Source organism: Echeneis naucrates, chromosome 12 (assembly GCF_900963305.1).
Source record: "Echeneis naucrates chromosome 12, fEcheNa1.1, whole genome shotgun sequence".
Lineage (NCBI taxonomy): Eukaryota > Metazoa > Chordata > Actinopteri > Carangiformes > Echeneidae > Echeneis > Echeneis naucrates.
Window position 1 is genome coordinate 1746177 of NC_042522.1, and position 19087 is coordinate 1765263.

The 19087-nt window shown below is 42.9% G+C and overlaps 1 protein-coding gene across 2 annotated transcripts in view; it reads left to right on the forward strand.

Annotated features, from left to right (window-relative positions):
* megf10 (multiple EGF-like-domains 10) overlaps positions 1-19087 on the forward strand; it is a 42797-nt gene that overhangs the window by 23318 nt on the left and 392 nt on the right. Inside the window, exons 6-24 of one of the 2 annotated variants that reach the window (XM_029515311.1) lie at positions 603-849; positions 1543-1663; positions 1942-2078; positions 5087-5299; positions 6543-6717; positions 7301-7421; positions 10435-10598; positions 11567-11669; positions 12280-12426; positions 13333-13467; positions 13757-13885; positions 14047-14175; positions 14296-14424; positions 14770-14898; positions 15992-16216; positions 16481-16596; positions 16727-16847; positions 17625-17669; positions 17773-17982. In XM_029515311.1, coding sequence (XP_029371171.1) covers positions 603-849; positions 1543-1663; positions 1942-2078; positions 5087-5299; positions 6543-6717; positions 7301-7421; positions 10435-10598; positions 11567-11669; positions 12280-12426; positions 13333-13467; positions 13757-13885; positions 14047-14175; positions 14296-14424; positions 14770-14898; positions 15992-16216; positions 16481-16596; positions 16727-16847; positions 17625-17669; positions 17773-17982 — 2796 coding nt within the window. The remainder of the gene's footprint in view (positions 1-602; positions 850-1542; positions 1664-1941; positions 2079-5086; positions 5300-6542; positions 6718-7300; positions 7422-10434; positions 10599-11566; positions 11670-12279; positions 12427-13332; positions 13468-13756; positions 13886-14046; positions 14176-14295; positions 14425-14769; positions 14899-15991; positions 16217-16480; positions 16597-16726; positions 16848-17624; positions 17670-17772; positions 17983-19087) is intronic. The other variant, XM_029515312.1, reaches the window with a different exon arrangement.

The window sequence follows — 19087 nt, forward strand, 5'->3', positions numbered from 1 at the left end:
AGGACCCAACATTAATCCCTTTGGGAAACCATTTGTAGTGAGCAACAATTCAAATTTAGCTTTTCCTCTTTTCACACCATAAAATCTTTCAGACAGAAAGGAACATTGTCATCAAAACAATAACATTTAGTCTCTGTAGAACAAGGCACCGATCAACTGTCGTGGATGGTTTTTGAGTGAGTGAGTTCTTTTAATGGTATCATTTATCAATAAAGAAAATATATAATACCTTCTTCTGATCCTCTTTCACTTGTTTGTGAAGTAGACATTTTGTGTTTTGAACATAAAGAATAAGTAAATCATCAAACAAAGGGTTGGTGCAGACATGGTCTAATTTTGTCCTGGACACTAAATTTAGCAGCTGGCAGTGGCTACGTAGAGGTCTTATACCTGTAGAAGAGACTCAACAGTAAATAGTGTATGGTGGTGTGCAAGTCACCAGTTACAATGGTTGGACACACCAGGAAATTACAATTCCATCCAAATATAGTGATAAATGAAATGATAAATTAATGATAAATAAAAACTTGCAATCACAGTAATGATGAATTATCAACAAAGTTTATCAGACTCATGATTGTTTTCAATCTCCTTCCCTTTAGCTTGTGACAGTAGCCACTGGGGTCCTCACTGCAGTAACAGATGTCAGTGCCAGAACAGTGCTCTGTGTAACCCCATCACTGGAGCCTGCATCTGCACTCCTGGATACAGAGGGTGGCGCTGTGAAGCCCAGTGTGAAGTGGGCACCTATGGAACGGGATGTCAACAGAAATGTCAGTGCCAGAATGGGGCTGCCTGTCACCATGTGACCGGAGAATGCAAGTGCACACCAGGATATACTGGAGCTTTGTAAGTCTGAGAGGAAGTGTGAGAACCTGCTTCCTTTTTTTAATCCCAAAAGTGACATCCGAAACAAAAGTTCAGTGCCCACAGTGAAATCCGTATCATGTTTAGGTAGCAGTCAGTTGAAAATGTTGTTTCCAAAACCAGCTTCTAAAGTACATTTGTTTTTGGGAACCCTCCAATAATGTAGTTACTATGAAGACAAAACTTGCAGCCAGAACATGAAGATGCTCAAAAATGACATATCTCAGTTAAATCCTGGCACTTTGAATTGTCGGACAAATCAGCGAGAGATCTATAACATCAATGTTCAATGTTAGTTACTTTAAAGATCCCTTTTTTATAAAGTCACTCTCAATCTTTCACCCATTTTCTACCGCTCACACGAGAGATGTACAACATTTCTGAACCCTATCACACAGAACATTGTTGGGGCTCTGATATGTATGTATACCTTTTCCTTCTGATTGTTTTCTTTCTCTGTCAAAAAGATTTATGGCAGGCTCTAGGACAATAGAATATAAAGTTTTGAAATTTGGCACAAATTTTCATTCACATGATGCTTTTCAGCAAGTTTCACGACTGAGCCTCAAGCTCATTCCAACAGCTACATTCACAGTCAAAATGCTTGGAAATTAGTAACCTTTGACAGTGTACTGATATGAACCTCATTGTGTTTTCTTTCTCTTCATTCCTAAGCTGTGAAGATCTCTGTCCTCCCGGTAAACATGGGCAGCAGTGTGAAGAGAGATGTCCTTGTCAGAACGGAGGAGTGTGTCACCATGTGACTGGAGAATGCTCCTGCCCAGCAGGATGGATGGTACATCCCACTAATGTTTACATGAACTGTAAAGAAGAATGGCTGGTTGTTGTATACGCGCACAATGATTATTTTACGAGTGGCACAATATATACAGTATATTACAGGACTAAGTTAATTTGATTGATAAGCTGGTAATAGTTGATGACTTGATAATTTCCTCTTCTAAATCACACACAAACCAGAAAAGCACAAAGGCACGTGCCAGCTATATGAAGAATAACCATGATAAACAGTTGAGCTACTCTGAGTGTATTCCTGTTGTCTTTGCTATGTAGGGTACAGTGTGTGGCCAGCCATGTCCAGAGGGGAGATTTGGACAAAACTGCTCCCAGGAATGTCAGTGTCACAACAACGGCTTTTGTGTCTTGTCCACTGGACAGTGTCTTTGCACCCCTGGATACACAGGAGAACGGTAAGAACTGCTCCTCCATTATTTTATGATAATATATGTTGCGGCAATGTCCGCAGTATTTGTGTGTGTGTGTGTGTGTGTTTTTCTGTCATGCTTGGCATTTGAACATTTTGGTCTCTGTCCAAGTGTTCCATTGCATTTGACATCAGGTTGATATGAACACAGTGAAATACTTGTTCATCATTTATTTTTACAATAGGTTTGCGATTCAGCCTCATATTGGCACATCCAATGAGATGGAGGAAGCCAATGACTAAAACTGTGTCCACTAATCTCCTGCTGGCAGAATTAGCATCAGCCTTGTCCACAAAAAGTCTATGGCATTGTTCTTATTATTGTTGAAACTACAACATTTTATGAGAGTGACCAATTTGGTTCTCTCAGCAGAAGTACAAAACTAATGTTCAGCCAAACTAATCAAAAGTTTGGACACACTTTCCCATTGTAATGAATACAAAAGTGTGTCCAAACTTTTGACTGGCACTGTATAAACCAACAACACCACAGCCACATGACTTCAGTGTTCACCACTTAACTTCTCTCTTTACTTTGATTCAGCTCTGACCTCTGACTAAGTTAGTAACAGTTTGTATAAACATAACCAGGCTGTAAATTTGGGACTGGTGAGTGGATCGATTTTCATGTTGAGCTTATTGACATTTAATGTCCCTGACCACCTCTGCCTTTTCTAACAGATGGAAAAGCTTTACTGAGGTTTAATGTGCACAGACCTTATGTCTGTCATCTAACCTAAAACTAATTAAAAAAAACCCATTGACCTTGGGACGAGAAAACCAGAGGAGCTAAAATACAACCAGATTTAGGTCTCAATCCTCCAGCACTCCATAAACAATCACACAGAAGAGGCAGGGTGTGTAGAAACACTGCAATTAGCAGGACAATTACATGATAAAACATGTTTTTATTTCTTATAAAACCCACTCAACTTCACTCTGATAAAATAAAGCCATGTGAAGCAAAAATCTCACAATGGTCCACATTCCATCAAGAAAAGGGCCTCCAGATTAAATAAATAAATAAATATAAGAAAATAGAAAGACAGAAATCAAGTCTGCTTAAAAAAAATCATTGTAATCATGTGGATGCGCCTCACTACTCCACATCCTCCAGTGAGAGAGGAGAGAACACAACCAGGAAACACAGTGAGTGCTTTTCATAGACAGATCTGAGCAGAGCACCACATGGGACTCTAGGCCATATAATTACCAATATCAGAGAGCATGTACCATATACTTATGCAGACCAGTGACGAGTCAGGAATAGAGCTTCCAAGTGCAATTTTATGAGTAAATAAGGGTTTTAGGAAAGCCAAACATTACACTGCAGCACTGCTTGGAACTGGGATGGCCATGGCACACCCAAACCCACTGGAAACCATTAAAGGACCAGAAGGGATTCGGGGTGGAGGTGGGCATGTGTGGTGAAGTGCTGTGGAAGTTGTGGATGATATATTGAACAGCATTTGAAACTGAAATGTACAGCTGGGTGGAATTTATAAAATATGAAATATGTCGTAGTAACTGTCCAGATTCTTTCTTTTTCTCTGTGAATGATCAGAATGGATCCACACATTTGGTTTTGAATGCAGCTTTGGAGGTTGGGTTGATATACATTTGTCCTGTAGTCATGGATCAACTGAGTGAATGTCCCAGTATGCTGCATAAACCGAAGCCTTTTCTACAGTATAAAGTAGTGAATGGACACTTAACTCAACTCATGTATCTTATAGCCTTCATGCACAGCATGTACTGACTTACCTTGACTCTGCATATCTTTTTTGATTTGGCCACAGTTTCACTTAGCTGGTACCAGGTGATGTGTGCTGCACTAAGGTGCCCTTGGAACCAGATATCTTGACATTACAAAACACAATAAAGAAGAGGGTAACCTGTAATAGACATATTTTCTCAACATTGCAGCATCCCAAAAAGAAAGGTGTTGTTTCTTTCTGGGGGCTTTCTGCATGAAAATGTTATCCCCATGCCTGCCTGGGTTCCACCCAGTTACTCTCACTTCCTCTCAGAGTCGAAATACCTGCACATTTGGATGGACTGGTGATGCTGAATTTCCCATAGCTGTAGAGTGGGAATGGTAGGACAGACTGATGACCAGGCCAGAGTTTACTCTGCCTACAATCCTGCAAACCCTGTAGATGATGGATGGATGGTCACTGTACACTTCTTTTTTTATGTCTTGAAGTCTTTATACGACAAGCAATTCAATGACACTACAGTAAATTTAAATGCGTTGTGTAAAATATGTAAAGTGTGTTGACTTGCAAAAACAATATGACCAGAACTTTACCTTAAACTATTTATTTATATCATTATAGCACATTATATATAGTATATGATGTTATCTCATTGTCATGCATATTTATGTAGGCATACATACAATCCAAACCTACACACATACATTATTTATACACTTCTCACACATGACCATAAAGTGCACTTCCAGGTGTATGTTCTGATATATGAATATTGTATGTTAAGTATAATTTTGAGACTCAGTTGTTTTCAGTCTGCCACTGTAAATGCAGCATACGGCAAAGCCTTATCATTCATTCATTTTCTACCACTTATCCGTTTCCGGGTCATTGGGGGTGCTGGAGCCAATCCCAGCTCACACTGGGTGAGGGCAGGATCACCCTGGACAGGTCACCAGTCCATCACAGGGCCAACACACAGAGACAGAGACCAACAACCACGCACACTCACACTCAGACCTACGGACAATTTAGAGTCATCAGTTAACCCAAACATGATGTCTTTGGACGGTGGGAGGAAACCCATGCAGGCATGGGGAGAACATGGAAACTCTGCACAGAAAGGCCCAGGACCAGGGAACCAAATCTGCGATCTTCTTATTGTGGGGCAACAGCACTAACCACTATGCTGCTGTGATGCCCTATTGTGAATACAATCTTCTGAAAGTGTAATATGAATGTTTATCAAAACTAATGGCTGTTTCTCTTGTGTGAACAGGTGCCAAGATGAGTGTCCAGTTGGTACTTACGGTGCCGGCTGTACAAAGACATGTCTCTGTAAGAACAACAGCAAGTGCTACCACACTAATGGAGTTTGTTTGTGTGAGCCTGGATACACGGGGGAGATCTGTGATGTCCGACTGTGTCCTGAGTGGCACTATGGCCTGCAGTGTGACAAGAAGTGTCCATGCTCTCCCCAAAACACAAAAAGGTATGAAGTCAACTGTTTAGTGTTTCCCTTTTACAATAAGAACCGTGACCCTAACCCTATAGTCCAGAATGTAACAACCATGTGTCTGAATGAGGAAGTAGAATCCATGTAGGTATGATGATGATGATTATAGGATGGTAAGCTGACATTGGTGGAGGAAAGTTTAAACTCTGGACAGGTTACCAGCCTGTCACAGGGCTGAGAAAACTAGGCATTCACTGCTACAGGTATTTTAACCTGCATGTCTTTGGACTGTGGGAGGATGCAGGAGAACCCAGAGGAAAACCAACTTTAATCCTAACCTACACAGACAGACCCCGAAGCCTTTTGCTGTGAAACCACAGTGCTAACCACTATACCAGCGTGCCAACACTAATTTTCTACCGCTTATCCAAAAGGGTCACAGGGGTTGCTGGAGCCAATCCCGGCCAACATTTCAGGCAAGGATGGAATATTGCCTGGACACGTTGCCAGTCCATTGCAGGGTCAACACATAGAGATGAACAACCAATCACACTCAAACCTATGACCACCTATGACTACTTAGATATGCATGTCTTTGGACTGTAGGAGGAAACCCATGCACGTGGCATAGCGAGAACATGCAAAGTCCACACAGAAAGACCACAGGCCTGCAAATCAAACCCGCGACCTTCTTGCTGTGAGGCAAGAGTGCTGACCATTATGCCGTCATGCCGCCATTTCTAAACAAAAGAATCCCAAAATATTAATGTCAAAATGAAGAGCTAACAAATGTCAGAAAAAAGACTGTTCATATTGGTGTGATTCAGCATGTAAACAGCTGATCAGCAATCGGTTAGGCCCAACACAACTGGCAGGCTGCATGTGTGACGGCTGTTGTGCTGCTCCTGAATGGGACTGCTGTGCCAGGTCAGTGTCAGCAGCTGTCTGTCAAATGCAATAACTAACAAACACAGGCATATTCCACCTGTCGTACTGTGGATAATCACCCCTCTGCTGGTCCAGACTGAAAAACATCTCAGGCTTTCTGTCCCTCTGTATCAACAACATCAGCTTCATTTTCATCTCAAATTTCCCAATACAGACTGTGAGCATTTCTCTGGACTGAATACTTTGATACTTTCATTGTATTAATACAGACCCAATACCAGATTTATAATCAAAGCCCACATGGATCTTTAATCAAATCTGATTTAGACATACACACAAAACAAGAACAAAGTACATCCGTAATCACGCTATGACCCTTTCTTTCTTGCAGCTGTCATGCTATGTCAGGGGAGTGTACATGTCAGCCAGGTTGGTCCGGCCTCTACTGCGATGAAACATGCACACCAGGATTTTATGGCGAGTCCTGCCAGCAAGTGTGCCAGTGCCAGAACGGGGCTGACTGCCACAGTGTGACAGGCGAGTGTATGTGTGCTCCAGGATTCACGGTAAGTTTTCTAACCAAGCCATCAGAGCTCACCTGTCAACCTTCAGTTTAACTTTGGTAAAAATGTTTTACCAAAACTAAAAAGAACCCAGCTTGGACTTTGTCAGAATCTAAGTTGTGAAGCTCAGCTGCTACATACTTTTTTAAAAAGCTCCACGCTGTTCTTCTAAAATTATATAAACAATTGTAAATTACTTAATGTCTCTCCCCTGAAAGTAAGACCCACATTTTGTGCGACATTGTTTACAAATACTGACTGCTCCACAATTCATCACTACCTCCAGTCCTGCCACTGGTCAGCAGTACACAATATAGTTTCATGGCGAGGGTTGCCCAATCACAGGCAGTAAAGAAGTCAGTGGTGTCACACATGGCACACTAATAAAGCCTGATGTCCACTGGAGACTGGTGGTTATAAATAAGAAAGTAATGACTCTTTAAATCATAACTGAAGAAAGTGATGCAGTTGTGGAACAAAATGGCTCAAATGGAATCAAACACAGTAGATAATCTGACCACATGTTTTCATTGCTTTATTAATGCTGTATGTCTAAAGCATGCATGCTATCTATCGGCCTTCACAGGGCCCCAACTGTTCGGTCCCCTGCCCAGTGGGAACACATGGAGTGAAGTGCTCCTCCAGCTGTAACTGTAAGAACAAAGCTCAGTGTTCACCTGTAGATGGATCCTGCTCCTGCAAACCAGGTGAGTACAGGAGAAAAGAGGAATGGATATACTATTACTGCGGATAATATTATATACTGTATATAGCAAAATACAATGGGACATTGCACCTGGTCCATCTTTACAGGTACCCTGCCCTGCGCCGTCTGTGGGCCAGCGGCATCGCTCTCTCTTTTCCTCCTTCCGTCAAGGCACTGCTTGGAGTACTTGGCCGTGTGACTCCACTGGGCAAGAGAGTTGGGTGGATACAGCAGGTCCTCAGGTGGTCCTCCCCTTTCACTGGTGTTTCGTTGATTTAATCCTACAACACGTGGGGGAAGGGGAGCTCAACAGCAGCTCCTGGATCTGCCCCTGCTGACCACCACCCAACTCTAAGCTGGCCCTTCAGCTGGTTGGCTCTGCCACCACATCTCCCGCTGTATCCACATCCACAGGGATCACCCCTTCAGTCTCCAGAAGCCAAAGGTTTCTTCATAGTGACTGCTCCTGCAGTTGACCTCCATGGGTAGGATCCAAGGCTTTCATCCAATGTGCAAGTTTATTCCATGAGCACCACCTGTTTGATACCACCAGACCAGAGAACATTATCTTGTCTGAGGCTGGCTGTTCTGGGCTATTTCATTTGAGAATTTGAGCCACTTTTTCAGGTCTGCTCGTATCACCCGGTTGTTTGCTGAGGGCAGGATCACTTTGTTCCTTCTGTCCTCCTGCTGTAGCGTTCTTTCCTGACCTGGCAAACGGGACGAAGTGGAGTCCATTTGGCAGATGCCGTTTCTATTTTTTCCATGCCTGTCCCACACCATCTTCCAACTGCACTAGTATCTTGTCTTGATGCAATAAAAATCTGCCAAGTTTGACAAGCCTGATGAGAGGACATGCTCAAGGTTTGCTAGCTTTCTACAAAGCTTACATTTGGGGCGCTCTGCCACTCCCCATGCATGGAGGTCGATGGAGTAGGCAGGACATCTTAGACAGAACACAACAAGAACTTTATCCAATGTCCTTCCATGCTCCAGGTGTCCTGCCAAGTCAGTGCCTTCCTTGTCCTCCCTCCAACTTTGTCCAGCTGCCCTGTTTTCTCATGGCTACAGCCTTTACATGGCAGGTTTCCTCCTCTGTCTTGTGACCTCCTTCTGCACCATACGCCACTGCTCTGTTGGGTCTGCTTTGTTCCAGCTTGCTCATGTAGAGTAACCCAGTCAAAGCCTGCCCAGGGCTACCGACCCAACAATGTTGGCATGCTGCAGCCCCTTATCCACATCCGTCAGAGCTCTGTTGGCTGACCACTTGCAAACTTGCCAACAATTCCTACCTGGTATACCCTCTCATCCCTGCTGTTCCACATCATCATAGCCTGACGTGTCTTTCATGCTTTATACTCCTATATTGCTGATACTGGCAGCTGCAGCTTGTGCTCTTTGTTGTACAGCCCAATGGACGAAAGGCTTCTTGGCACACCCAGCCATCTCCTCCGGTAGGTGTTAATCTTCCTCTCCAGCTTCTCCACGGTGGAGATAGGTACCTCATAAATGAAGCCAGAGCAGTCTGGGCAGCACCCCGTGCTGGTAGCCCCAGGTCTAATAATTACCACATAAGCTGCTCCTCTCCAGAGATTTCACCCAAGTGTGTGTTTGGATCAGCGTCTCTCTCACACTCTGCTTATCGTTGAAGTCTGCCCTGTACTACTTCCCAAAGCTCTTAATCAGCATCTCCTGAACTGTTGGGATGATGGTATTTTTAATCTTAAAACAACACTGCCCTTGTATCGGTCCCTTCCTCAGTAGCAAGCCTCTGGACCTTTCCATTTTGAACTCCATTTTTGCCCAGTTGGGTAGTTCAACCGGGACCTTCAAGATCCATCTCCCCTCAGGTACTGATTTTGCTGTAATAGTGCAATCATCCATGACAGCACTGCACTCTGGTGCAGTTTCCCTGCTGACTTAACAAGAAGGTAAATTGTCGCAGAAAACAGGATCATGGAGATCGTACAGCCTGTGATGATACCAATCTCCAGTCTCTGGCAGTTGGTGGTGAAGTTTCTACAGCTGAACCGCATGTGGATGTTTTCAAAATTATGCTCTAGAAGCTTCTGGGATCGCTCTGGGACATGGGAGGGCCTTAGCGTTACCTTCAACAGCTTGTGTGGTATAGTTCCTGTCAGACTCAACCCACATTCACTCACCACCTGTCTCACCACCTCATCAGTCACAATCTCCTGCACCTGGTCTCCAGCTGAAGCTCCTCTCCACTCACTAGCCAGCCAGTATTTTCAACAGCCCAGATCCTCACAGATGCTGCCAGATCTTTTCCTGACTGATCTCCTGATATCGACTCTGCCTGTCCCTGACCACATCTCCTTGTCTCTGCTGTGGAAACCTGACCTGCCTTCTGCTCCTGACTGTGAGCTCTGCCTGTGTGTCTCCTGGTTCTGGTCACTCCTGGGAGGAATTGCATGCTATCTCTTTTGAGGCTCTGTTCCTGTTGCCGCTGCAGCCAGCCTTCCCTGTGGCTTAGCGGTATTATCACTGTCTGTCACTCCAGAGAACTGTGTTCTCATCCCAGCAGGGACAACAACTTAACTCTGAACATTGAGAAAATTCTTGTGGCGCGTTAATCAGTTGCTGTGAGGATATGAATAAAGACTTTTTTATATGTATGCTACTGCTGTTGTGCTCCTCTTGGGTCCTCTCTAAACCTGTGACCGTCCCATAGGATTTGTAAGGTCCAACCACAGGACTGCCAGGTTGTCATTGTTCCTCTTTGCATTAGAATTCAATACTGAATAAATAAATATCATATGAATAATGAATTGAATTCTGTATAGAAGTCTATGTTTAGGCTGTATGAAACTTTAACCTATACCTTTAGACTATATGGACCTTTAAAAATGCAAATTGTATATCACATGAAGATGGTCTAAATGGCATGACATGACATGTTCTCAAGGAAATATATCTCTTTGGGAAATGAGTGAGTCATTCTTAATGATGATTATGTTGATGGCCACTGAATTCTATTGACTGTCTTCAATCAGGCTGGCATGGGGTGGACTGCTCCATCAACTGTCCCAGTGGTACGTGGGGTCTGAGCTGTAACCTCACCTGTAAGTGTGGGAATGGAGGCTCGTGTAATGCCCTGGACGGTCACTGTACCTGTGCACCCGGTTGGAGAGGAGACAAATGTGAGCTCCACTGCCAGGTGAGAAGATCCAAGGGCACAAATAATCATTTTGCCCTCAAGGGAAGTGAGGAAATCACAGCTCTAATCCACTGAAAATCCATGTTTTAGACCAAGACAAGATTTCCACAGACCAGTTTTTAAGGTGTGGTGGATAAATGCAACAAAATAAATTGATATGATCAGCATAAAAACTGAACTATTTTCTAAATTGCATAATAAATGTGAATCCACTGTGCACTCTTATGCAACTTTATTAGCAGCGTTCTTGTAACATCGCACCAACAACATAACATGAGTAACATCCTCTCTGCCCCCTAACCCCGAACCTAAATGCAGCTTTATTTTTCATGGAAGTCCCAGGCTATTCTGTCTCCTCAATGGGCCTTTTCCCCTTCACAAAGAAATGTTCCTTTTTTAATCATTTCGCTAGCTTGTGGGTTTAATTTTAGCGTGAAGGTATCACGTGACCAAGACAAGGGTTTTGACATGCGTCAAGAGTGAGTCATAGACGGATGTAACAGAGAAAATCCAGTAATTTTTCAAAATAAAAAATAGTTCAGATTCAGATAATAAATAAAACATAAATAATGTAAGTAATTTATTCTTTCTGTGCAGCCCAGTTCAAAGGACCCACGGACCGGTACTGGTTTGCGGCCCCGGGGTTGCTTTTGTATATTTTCTCCCTGTAAAAAACATTTTTCCAATATATTTCATTGGTTTTCACAGTACCTTTGTTTTATATATACAATCATAACCTGATCTCCCGTATTCCTTAGTTTTTACAGCCTGTACAAATCCTATATACCTAAACAAGCATTAACAAGTTTATGAGAACAAATTGGAATTGTATGACTTACTGTGGTTACTGTGAGGCTACCGATGTTAACAAAGGGTGCAGTTCATCTTATACAGTTTAACTCTATAACATGATTGAAAGGTTGCTCTAAATAAATGCTGCACGTTGTGTTACTGTTCATGTTCCATAGGATGGGACCTACGGTCTTGAGTGTAAAGAGCGCTGTGACTGCAGTCATGCTGATGGATGCCACCACTCAACTGGACACTGCCGCTGTCTGGCTGGGTGGACTGGTGAGTTGTTTTTTTTTTGTTTGTTTGTTTGTTGGTTTTGAAGCAGGTATTTTAAAATATGTGGGGCATAATCATAATCAGCCATTGAGGAGCACTGTATATGAACAAAAGTATGACACAAAATATATAAAGTGCAAACCTTTTCACAAAATCCATTGATGTAAAATGGAAAAAGATTAGATCTTTGAATTACTACTCAAGAAAAGCAAATAGTTTCTATTAATATCTTTATTTTGAATACATGGTCCACAGTTAGTGGGGTCAATCTTCAATACAGAGATTGCAACCACATGTAACACTTGTGACACACTTGTAGGAAAATTAATTTTCTTGACTTAACAGGTTGGCAGGTTGCTCTGTAAGCAGGTTTACAGAGACTAGAGACTAGGTCAGTAAATGGACATACAGTATATAGCATTTATGTAGACAATAAAGGCCCCGGACAAGCATATTATTATTATTGTTAACATTATTATATTGGCTCATACATATTATTAGTAAGGCTGTGTATGTGAGCAGCTAACCAGATACAGCTCTTGCACTAGACACTATGCAACAGAGACATAGAATATAATAAAACCCAGATGTATTTGTGTGTGTGTGTGAACAGGTATCCATTGTGACAGTGTTTGTGCAGAGGGCCACTGGGGCCCAAACTGCTCCCTCCCCTGCAATTGCAAGAACGGAGCATCCTGCTCTCCAGATGAAGGAACATGTGAGTGTGCTCCAGGATACAGAGGGACCACCTGCCAGAGGAGTAAGTACTACACCAGCACCACACTCTGCTGTTTAGTCATCAGTCATCAGTTTGGAAGGTTTTAATCCCTCAGGGATGGAAGTCAGACTATAGTGTAAGGTGGAGGAAAGACCAGCATTGGAAAGGCTTTTTTCTTTGTACTTGTACCAGAAGGTTACAGAAGTAAAGCATGTAGCTGGAGAACAAGAGAAGCTGCAGACCCATTCTGAACCAACATGATCCCACCTGACCCGACCAGACTAACCTGATCCAACAAGACCCGACCTGACCCCACCAGACCAACTTGACCCCACCAGACCCCACCAGACCCCACCTTACCCAACCAGGCCTGACCTGACCCCACCAGACCCCACCTGACCCAACAAGACCTGACCTGACCCCATCAGACCAACCTGACCCCACCAGACCCCACCTGACCGAACCAGACCCGATCTGATCCAACCAGACCCAACCTGACCCCACCAGACGCCACCTGACCCAACCAGACCCAACCTGGCCCCACCAGACCCCACCTGACCCAACCAGACCCGATCTGATCCAATCAGACCCAACCTGACCCAACCTGACCCCACCAGACCCCACCAGACCCCACCAGACCCCACCAGACCCCACCTGATCCCACATGATCCCTTAGGGTCTGCTCTTTAGCTTATCTGTTTTCAGGACTACATATTATTGTCAATGGCTGACATTTGGGAACGAGTTGACAGGTTATAAACAATTCTCAGGTAGGTCGTTTGGGTGAGCAGTAAAGTAATATGTTCTTGACATCCATTAATGACGACGGAGCTGCTACTGTCTCGTCTCCATTCTTTCACTCCCTTGATCCAATCTTTTAGTTGTGAATGTATAATCAGCGATTCTCTGCGTGAATCATATTTAATTGTATTTGTGGTTCATCTGCAGTCTGTTCTCCGGGTTACTTTGGTCACCGCTGCAGTCAGACCTGTCCACAATGTGCTCACAGTAATGGGCCATGTCACCACATCACAGGACAGTGTGACTGTCTGCCAGGATTCAAGGGGACGCTGTGTAACGAGGGTGAGCACTGCGGCACATTCAACCATGTTAAACAACTGAAGATCTGTTTTAAGGAACTCCACATTTCTCTCTCAGCATCTGTGCCTGAAGACTGACACCATTAATATAGCCCATATACTGCAGAGCTTTGTATCCCATAATTGTCTGAACCAATCAGATCCATTGATCAGATGATGTAACACATTTAATAAAATAAGATTGCCACAGTGAACATCAACAACAACTGTGGATGACATATAAGATAAGAAGTAAAACATGATGGACTAACACACACACATCTTATTTGCAGTGTGTCCCAGTGGCCGCTTTGGGAAGAACTGTATCTGGAGCTGCAGCTGTACCAACAATGCAACCTGTAACCCCATCGATGGCTCCTGTCAGTGTTATCCAGGGTGGATTGGCAGCGACTGCTCGCAGCGTGAGTTAAAAAAATAGTTTTAATTTTGACCAGTTTCAGATATATAATCACACAGTATTACTATACAGAATTAGCTTATTTGTCTGTGTGTTTGCACTCTTAGTGATATTACTGAGTTTTTACATTTAATGAACAGAGGCCTTATGTTGTCTATGCTGCAGCATGTCCACCTGGTCAGTGGGGACCTAACTGCATCTGCACATGTAACTGTCACAATGGAGCGTACTGCAGTGCTTATGATGGAGAGTGCAAGTGCACCCCAGGATGGACCGGCCTTTACTGTACACAGCGTTAGTTCCTCTCTCACACACACACATAATTGCTGCAAGAGGTTAATTTTAATCCTAAATTGAATTACAGCCTTATGATAAAAAAAAGACAGTCACTGATGTATGAAAATTTCCTCGCAGGCTGCCCTCTAGGTTTCTATGGAAAGGAGTGTTCTCAGACTTGTCAGTGCAGGAACGGAGCTGACTGTGACCACATCTCAGGACAGTGTACCTGTCGTACAGGCTTCATGGGACGTCACTGTGAACAAAGTATGTTACACTGTCAAATGGAGTTCTTTCTTTCTTGAGCTTTAAGAAGTTGTTTTAGAGTACAAACTGTTTCAGGTTTAGGGTAAAACTGAAGGAAATGTGTAATGTGCGCAGTGGGTCCTGTAAGTTAGGAGCACATGATGTGTGTGTTTGTTCCACATGTATAAAAGGCTATGTAGACATTTTTATTTGTCATATATAATGATAACACTGGATCCCAAACTCTCCGTTATGTCTTTCGTTTTAACTTCTGTGTTTTTAAGTTTCTTTCAGTGAGCTTCACCCACTTTCCCGCTTCATGGTATGGCCACTTTTTACTGAAACCATCAACCCTTTCATTTCCAGAGTGTCCGCCTGGTTCCTACGGTTATGGCTGCCGTCGGGTCTGTGACTGTCTCAACAACTCCACCTGTGATCACATGACTGGAACATGTTATTGCAGCCCAGGCTGGAAGGGAGCTCGCTGTGACCAAGGTCATCATCATTATCATCAACCTATATTTATTTTTTCTAAGCAGGGTCACATTTCAGGCTTGACTTTGATGCTGAGTTTACATGGGCAGAAAGAAAAAAAACAGAAGATCAACTGAAATACAAAAAACTGTTGCTAATAGAACCAATCAAAAACATAAAAGCCTATTTCTCCATTGGCTCCCCGCGTCTTTCATTGATTGATTTTAAGGTTGTTTTAATGGTTTTTAAATGTCTTACTGGTCTTGGACCTTCTTATCTTACAGAATTGCTTGTATGCTACGAACCCTAGCAGACCCTGAGGTCCTCTGGCAATGGCCTTTTGATTATTCCTAAAGTTAGAACACATGCTCAAAGGGAGGCATATTTCCAGTATTATGGCCCCTGTCTGTGGATTGGCCTGCTGGAGGACCTGAGGGCTGCAGAGAATATAAATTCTCAAGACCTATCTGTTTAATCAGGTTTTAACAAATTTTTAACTAATATTTTTTAGTGTACTTACATTTTACTGTCATTGACACTTTTACATAGGTTTTAACATAATTAATAGTCTTTTACAGATTTTTTTGTGTCATTTTTAATCTTTCACTGAGGTTTTAATGTCATTCTTGGTCTTTTATTGATGTTTTATGTTATTCTTTTTTTGTTTATATTTTTTATTTTTAGTTTTTAACTCCAGTGTTTCCTCAGTGGGGACCCCCTGCACTGGGCTGCTGTGATTGGCCCTGGCTGTGCTGGCACTGCCTCGTTGGTTGCTTCAGCTGGGTTAGGGGGGTCTGCACTCTTCCTTCTTGGCGGTGGTGTGGGCCCCACTATCTGCCCATGTTGGTGTCCTGGTGGCCACAGGCTGTGATCAGCTCCCGGTGCAGATGGCTCCCTGTGATAGTGTTTCCTCACCTGGTCACTCTGCGCTCTGCCAAATGTTTTTATGTCTACATCATGACTGTGTATGTGGGGGTCTAGGCAGCTGGGGGGTGGGTGGGACGGGCATTCCTTTTAACCATGTAAAGCACATTGTGCTACATTTATGTACGATAAGTACTTTATAAATAAAGATTGATTGATTGATAATGATCCCTCCTCCTCTTGTCTGCAGCTGGGGTGGTCGTGGGCAGCCTCAACAGTCTGACCAGTGCAGCTATGCCAGTGGACACCTACCAGATTGGAGCCATCGCAGGGATCATTGTCCTGGTACTTCTTTTGATCTTCCTCCTACTCCTCCTCATCATCTACAGGAACAAGCAGAAGGGCAAAGAGCCCACCATGCCGGCTGTCAGCTACAATCCTGCCATGAGGGTGACTGCTGATTACACCATCACAGGTATGATGCAGGGGTAAATACAGTAAACAAGGATATACAATGTGTGAAATCAAGGAATTGTGATTTGATAAGCACTATTGTAACTATAATTTGCATTATATATTGAAACTGAAATCATGGTAACATGGTTTACTGCATGATCCTCTTGATTCTTGATCTGTTTAGCATAGATTGAAAGGGTTTTGCCTTTGTGCTAATACCATGAAAAATTGGTCGATGACTGAAATAATCCTAATCAGATCTTTTCACCTTTTCATTTTTCAGACGCTCATCCCCCAACATGCGAACCCCATCCCAGCAGCTACTTCTCCAACCCCAGCTACCACACTCTGACCCAGTGCATCACCCCCCAACGAGTTATCAATGGTCCTTATGGAAAGGTATGAAGTTAGACTGTATAGAGAGGCTAATAGAGGCAGAGTATCAGTCTACAGTGTGTCTGTTAATAAACAAGGGAGATTTGAACAACTGATAGGGTCCCTTGAATTTTATGCCATGATGCATTTTCAGAAGAACAACCATTTGTTTGTGAACTTGAAGAATGTGGATCAGAGGAAAGGGGGTCCTCTTGTTGACCACACTGGCACCCTACCTGCTGACTGGAAACAGGGGGAATGCTTCACTGAAATGGGTGAGTCATGAAATACATTGCAGAGTAATGTGTACTCACGTGTTAAAAATAGTGCTGCAAGTTTGAACCTTTGTGTATTTTTGGACTTAAAAGCTACACTGGGGTGTCATAAACCTCCTGTGATGGTATACGCTGCTCTGTGGATTCTCCATTCTCCCTATTGCAATTGCAGTTGTTCATTTATAAAGATGTGCATAACTTTCTTTAGGACATTTAAGAAGCATCTAGCATAATAGCATCTCACATCTCACAACTGAATTTCTTCTCATGAAGCTCCTTTTGTGATTTTTCATCCTGAACAACAATGGCCCCTGAGCAAATATTTATTCATTTTTCCATAGAAGTAGTTACCACAAATTCTAAAGACTTAAGGATATTTCCACACTACTCTAATCTTAAACCAGAATTTTAAAATGCAACAATCTGTATCCATGCTAACACACACATGATGTAGTGATAAATGCAATGCAGAATGTAACACAACATCAGATGCTTGCAAATAACAAAGTCAGTTACGCTTGTTTCTCCTTGTTACTTTCACCATTGGTAATCGAGGCTGATAAGACCCAATTAGGGAAGGACCTGGTGTGATTATGTCATCATTTCCAATGTTATCAGTTTGTGCACATTTATGTTTAAAAGTTAAACGTTAAAGTTTTTGGTCCCAGGGGGCCCACCAATAGCCTGTGACCCCAAGTAGTTGCCCATCCCTGTTCAGAAACTACCCCTCCCCTTTAAGCATTTGGCCTACTTTGCTTTTTTTTTTTTTCATACCAGGAGCCTACGGGATTGATAGAAGATATATGGGGAAGTCATTACGAGGTATGTTCTGGGGTTATACCAATAAATGCTGAACACAGTTCATTACAGCTACAGTTTATTGTTGTTTTCACTTCTCACTAGTTCCTCTGTCTATATCATCCAGATCTTGCGAAGGGTGCGCCCTATCACGCCAGTTCCTGTTCTCTCAACAGCTCTGAAAACCCATATGCCACGATAAAGGATCCTCCTCTACTTTCAGTCAAAAATACAGAGTGTGGCTACGTGGAAATGAAGTCGCCGGCCAGACGGGATTCTCCGTACACTGAGATCAGCAACAGCAACCCCGACAATAACCGAAATGTCTATGAAGTCGGTGAGGCCTTCTAGATGGCATGTGTTTTATTGTTACTCTGAGTGGTCTATAGAAAAACATGGCAAGGTTATATTGAAATTTGTGAATGATCGCCGTTACTGATAGTTAGAAAGCTGGTAATATATTGCTGTAGACATCATTAAGGAAATATGGTGGAACTGACACATGGAGGAGAAGAAAACCAACTCATAGCTGGAGCCCTTAAGCAGCTGGTAGGGTTCTCGTCTTGATAAAACCATTCACTCATTCATTTTCTACCACTTATCATTCTCCAAGTTGTGGGGGGCACTGGAGCCAATCCCAGCTCATCAAGGGGCCAACACACAGAGACAGACAGAGACTAACAACCACTGACACTCACACTCAGACCTACAGACACTTTAGCGTCACCATTTAACCCAAACATGATGTCTTTGGATGGTGGGAAAAAACTACACAGACTCCAAAAAGAAAGGCCCCAGGCTTGGGGACCGAACCCATGACCTTCTTGTTTTTAGGCAGCATCGCTAACCACCATGCCTTGGTAAAACCAGTATTGGGTTAATGGTGAACTGGCTGTTTTGAAGGTCCACCAGCCAGAGGCAGTCCAAGTGGAAAGAAATTCATTGTTGGATTCAACGAAGGTCACACAAATGTTCAGTTGCTGAACAGGATTTGGGCCAGTGGCCCCACTGATCAGTCAGCTTGTGCTCTGGTCTCATTTTTGTTGAAAGCTTTTTAAACAAGAAAGTGCTTTCAGTAGTGGAAATAATTTTGGGACAATATTTCACCAAAACTAAATATTGTGCCGTGTCAGCTTACATGTGGCAAGTGGCCAGTGGTTGCCTTTTTAAACATGAGGAAGGACTCAAGCTTACAAACATTGTACTGAGAACCTCTTAAACTATTTCAACAAGGAAACAAACTCTGAACCTTTTTGTAAACCACTCTTTCCAAAAAAAAAAAAATGCACAAAATGTGTTAACAAGCTATTCTTAAGCAGCTTAGAAACGTATCTTAAATTCCGTAACTCACTTTGAATTGATCTACTCCTCATAAAGTAAAGCCTTTAATATATAACTTTTACTAAACCCACTGTACAGTGTTAAAGCAGGAGCCACACAGT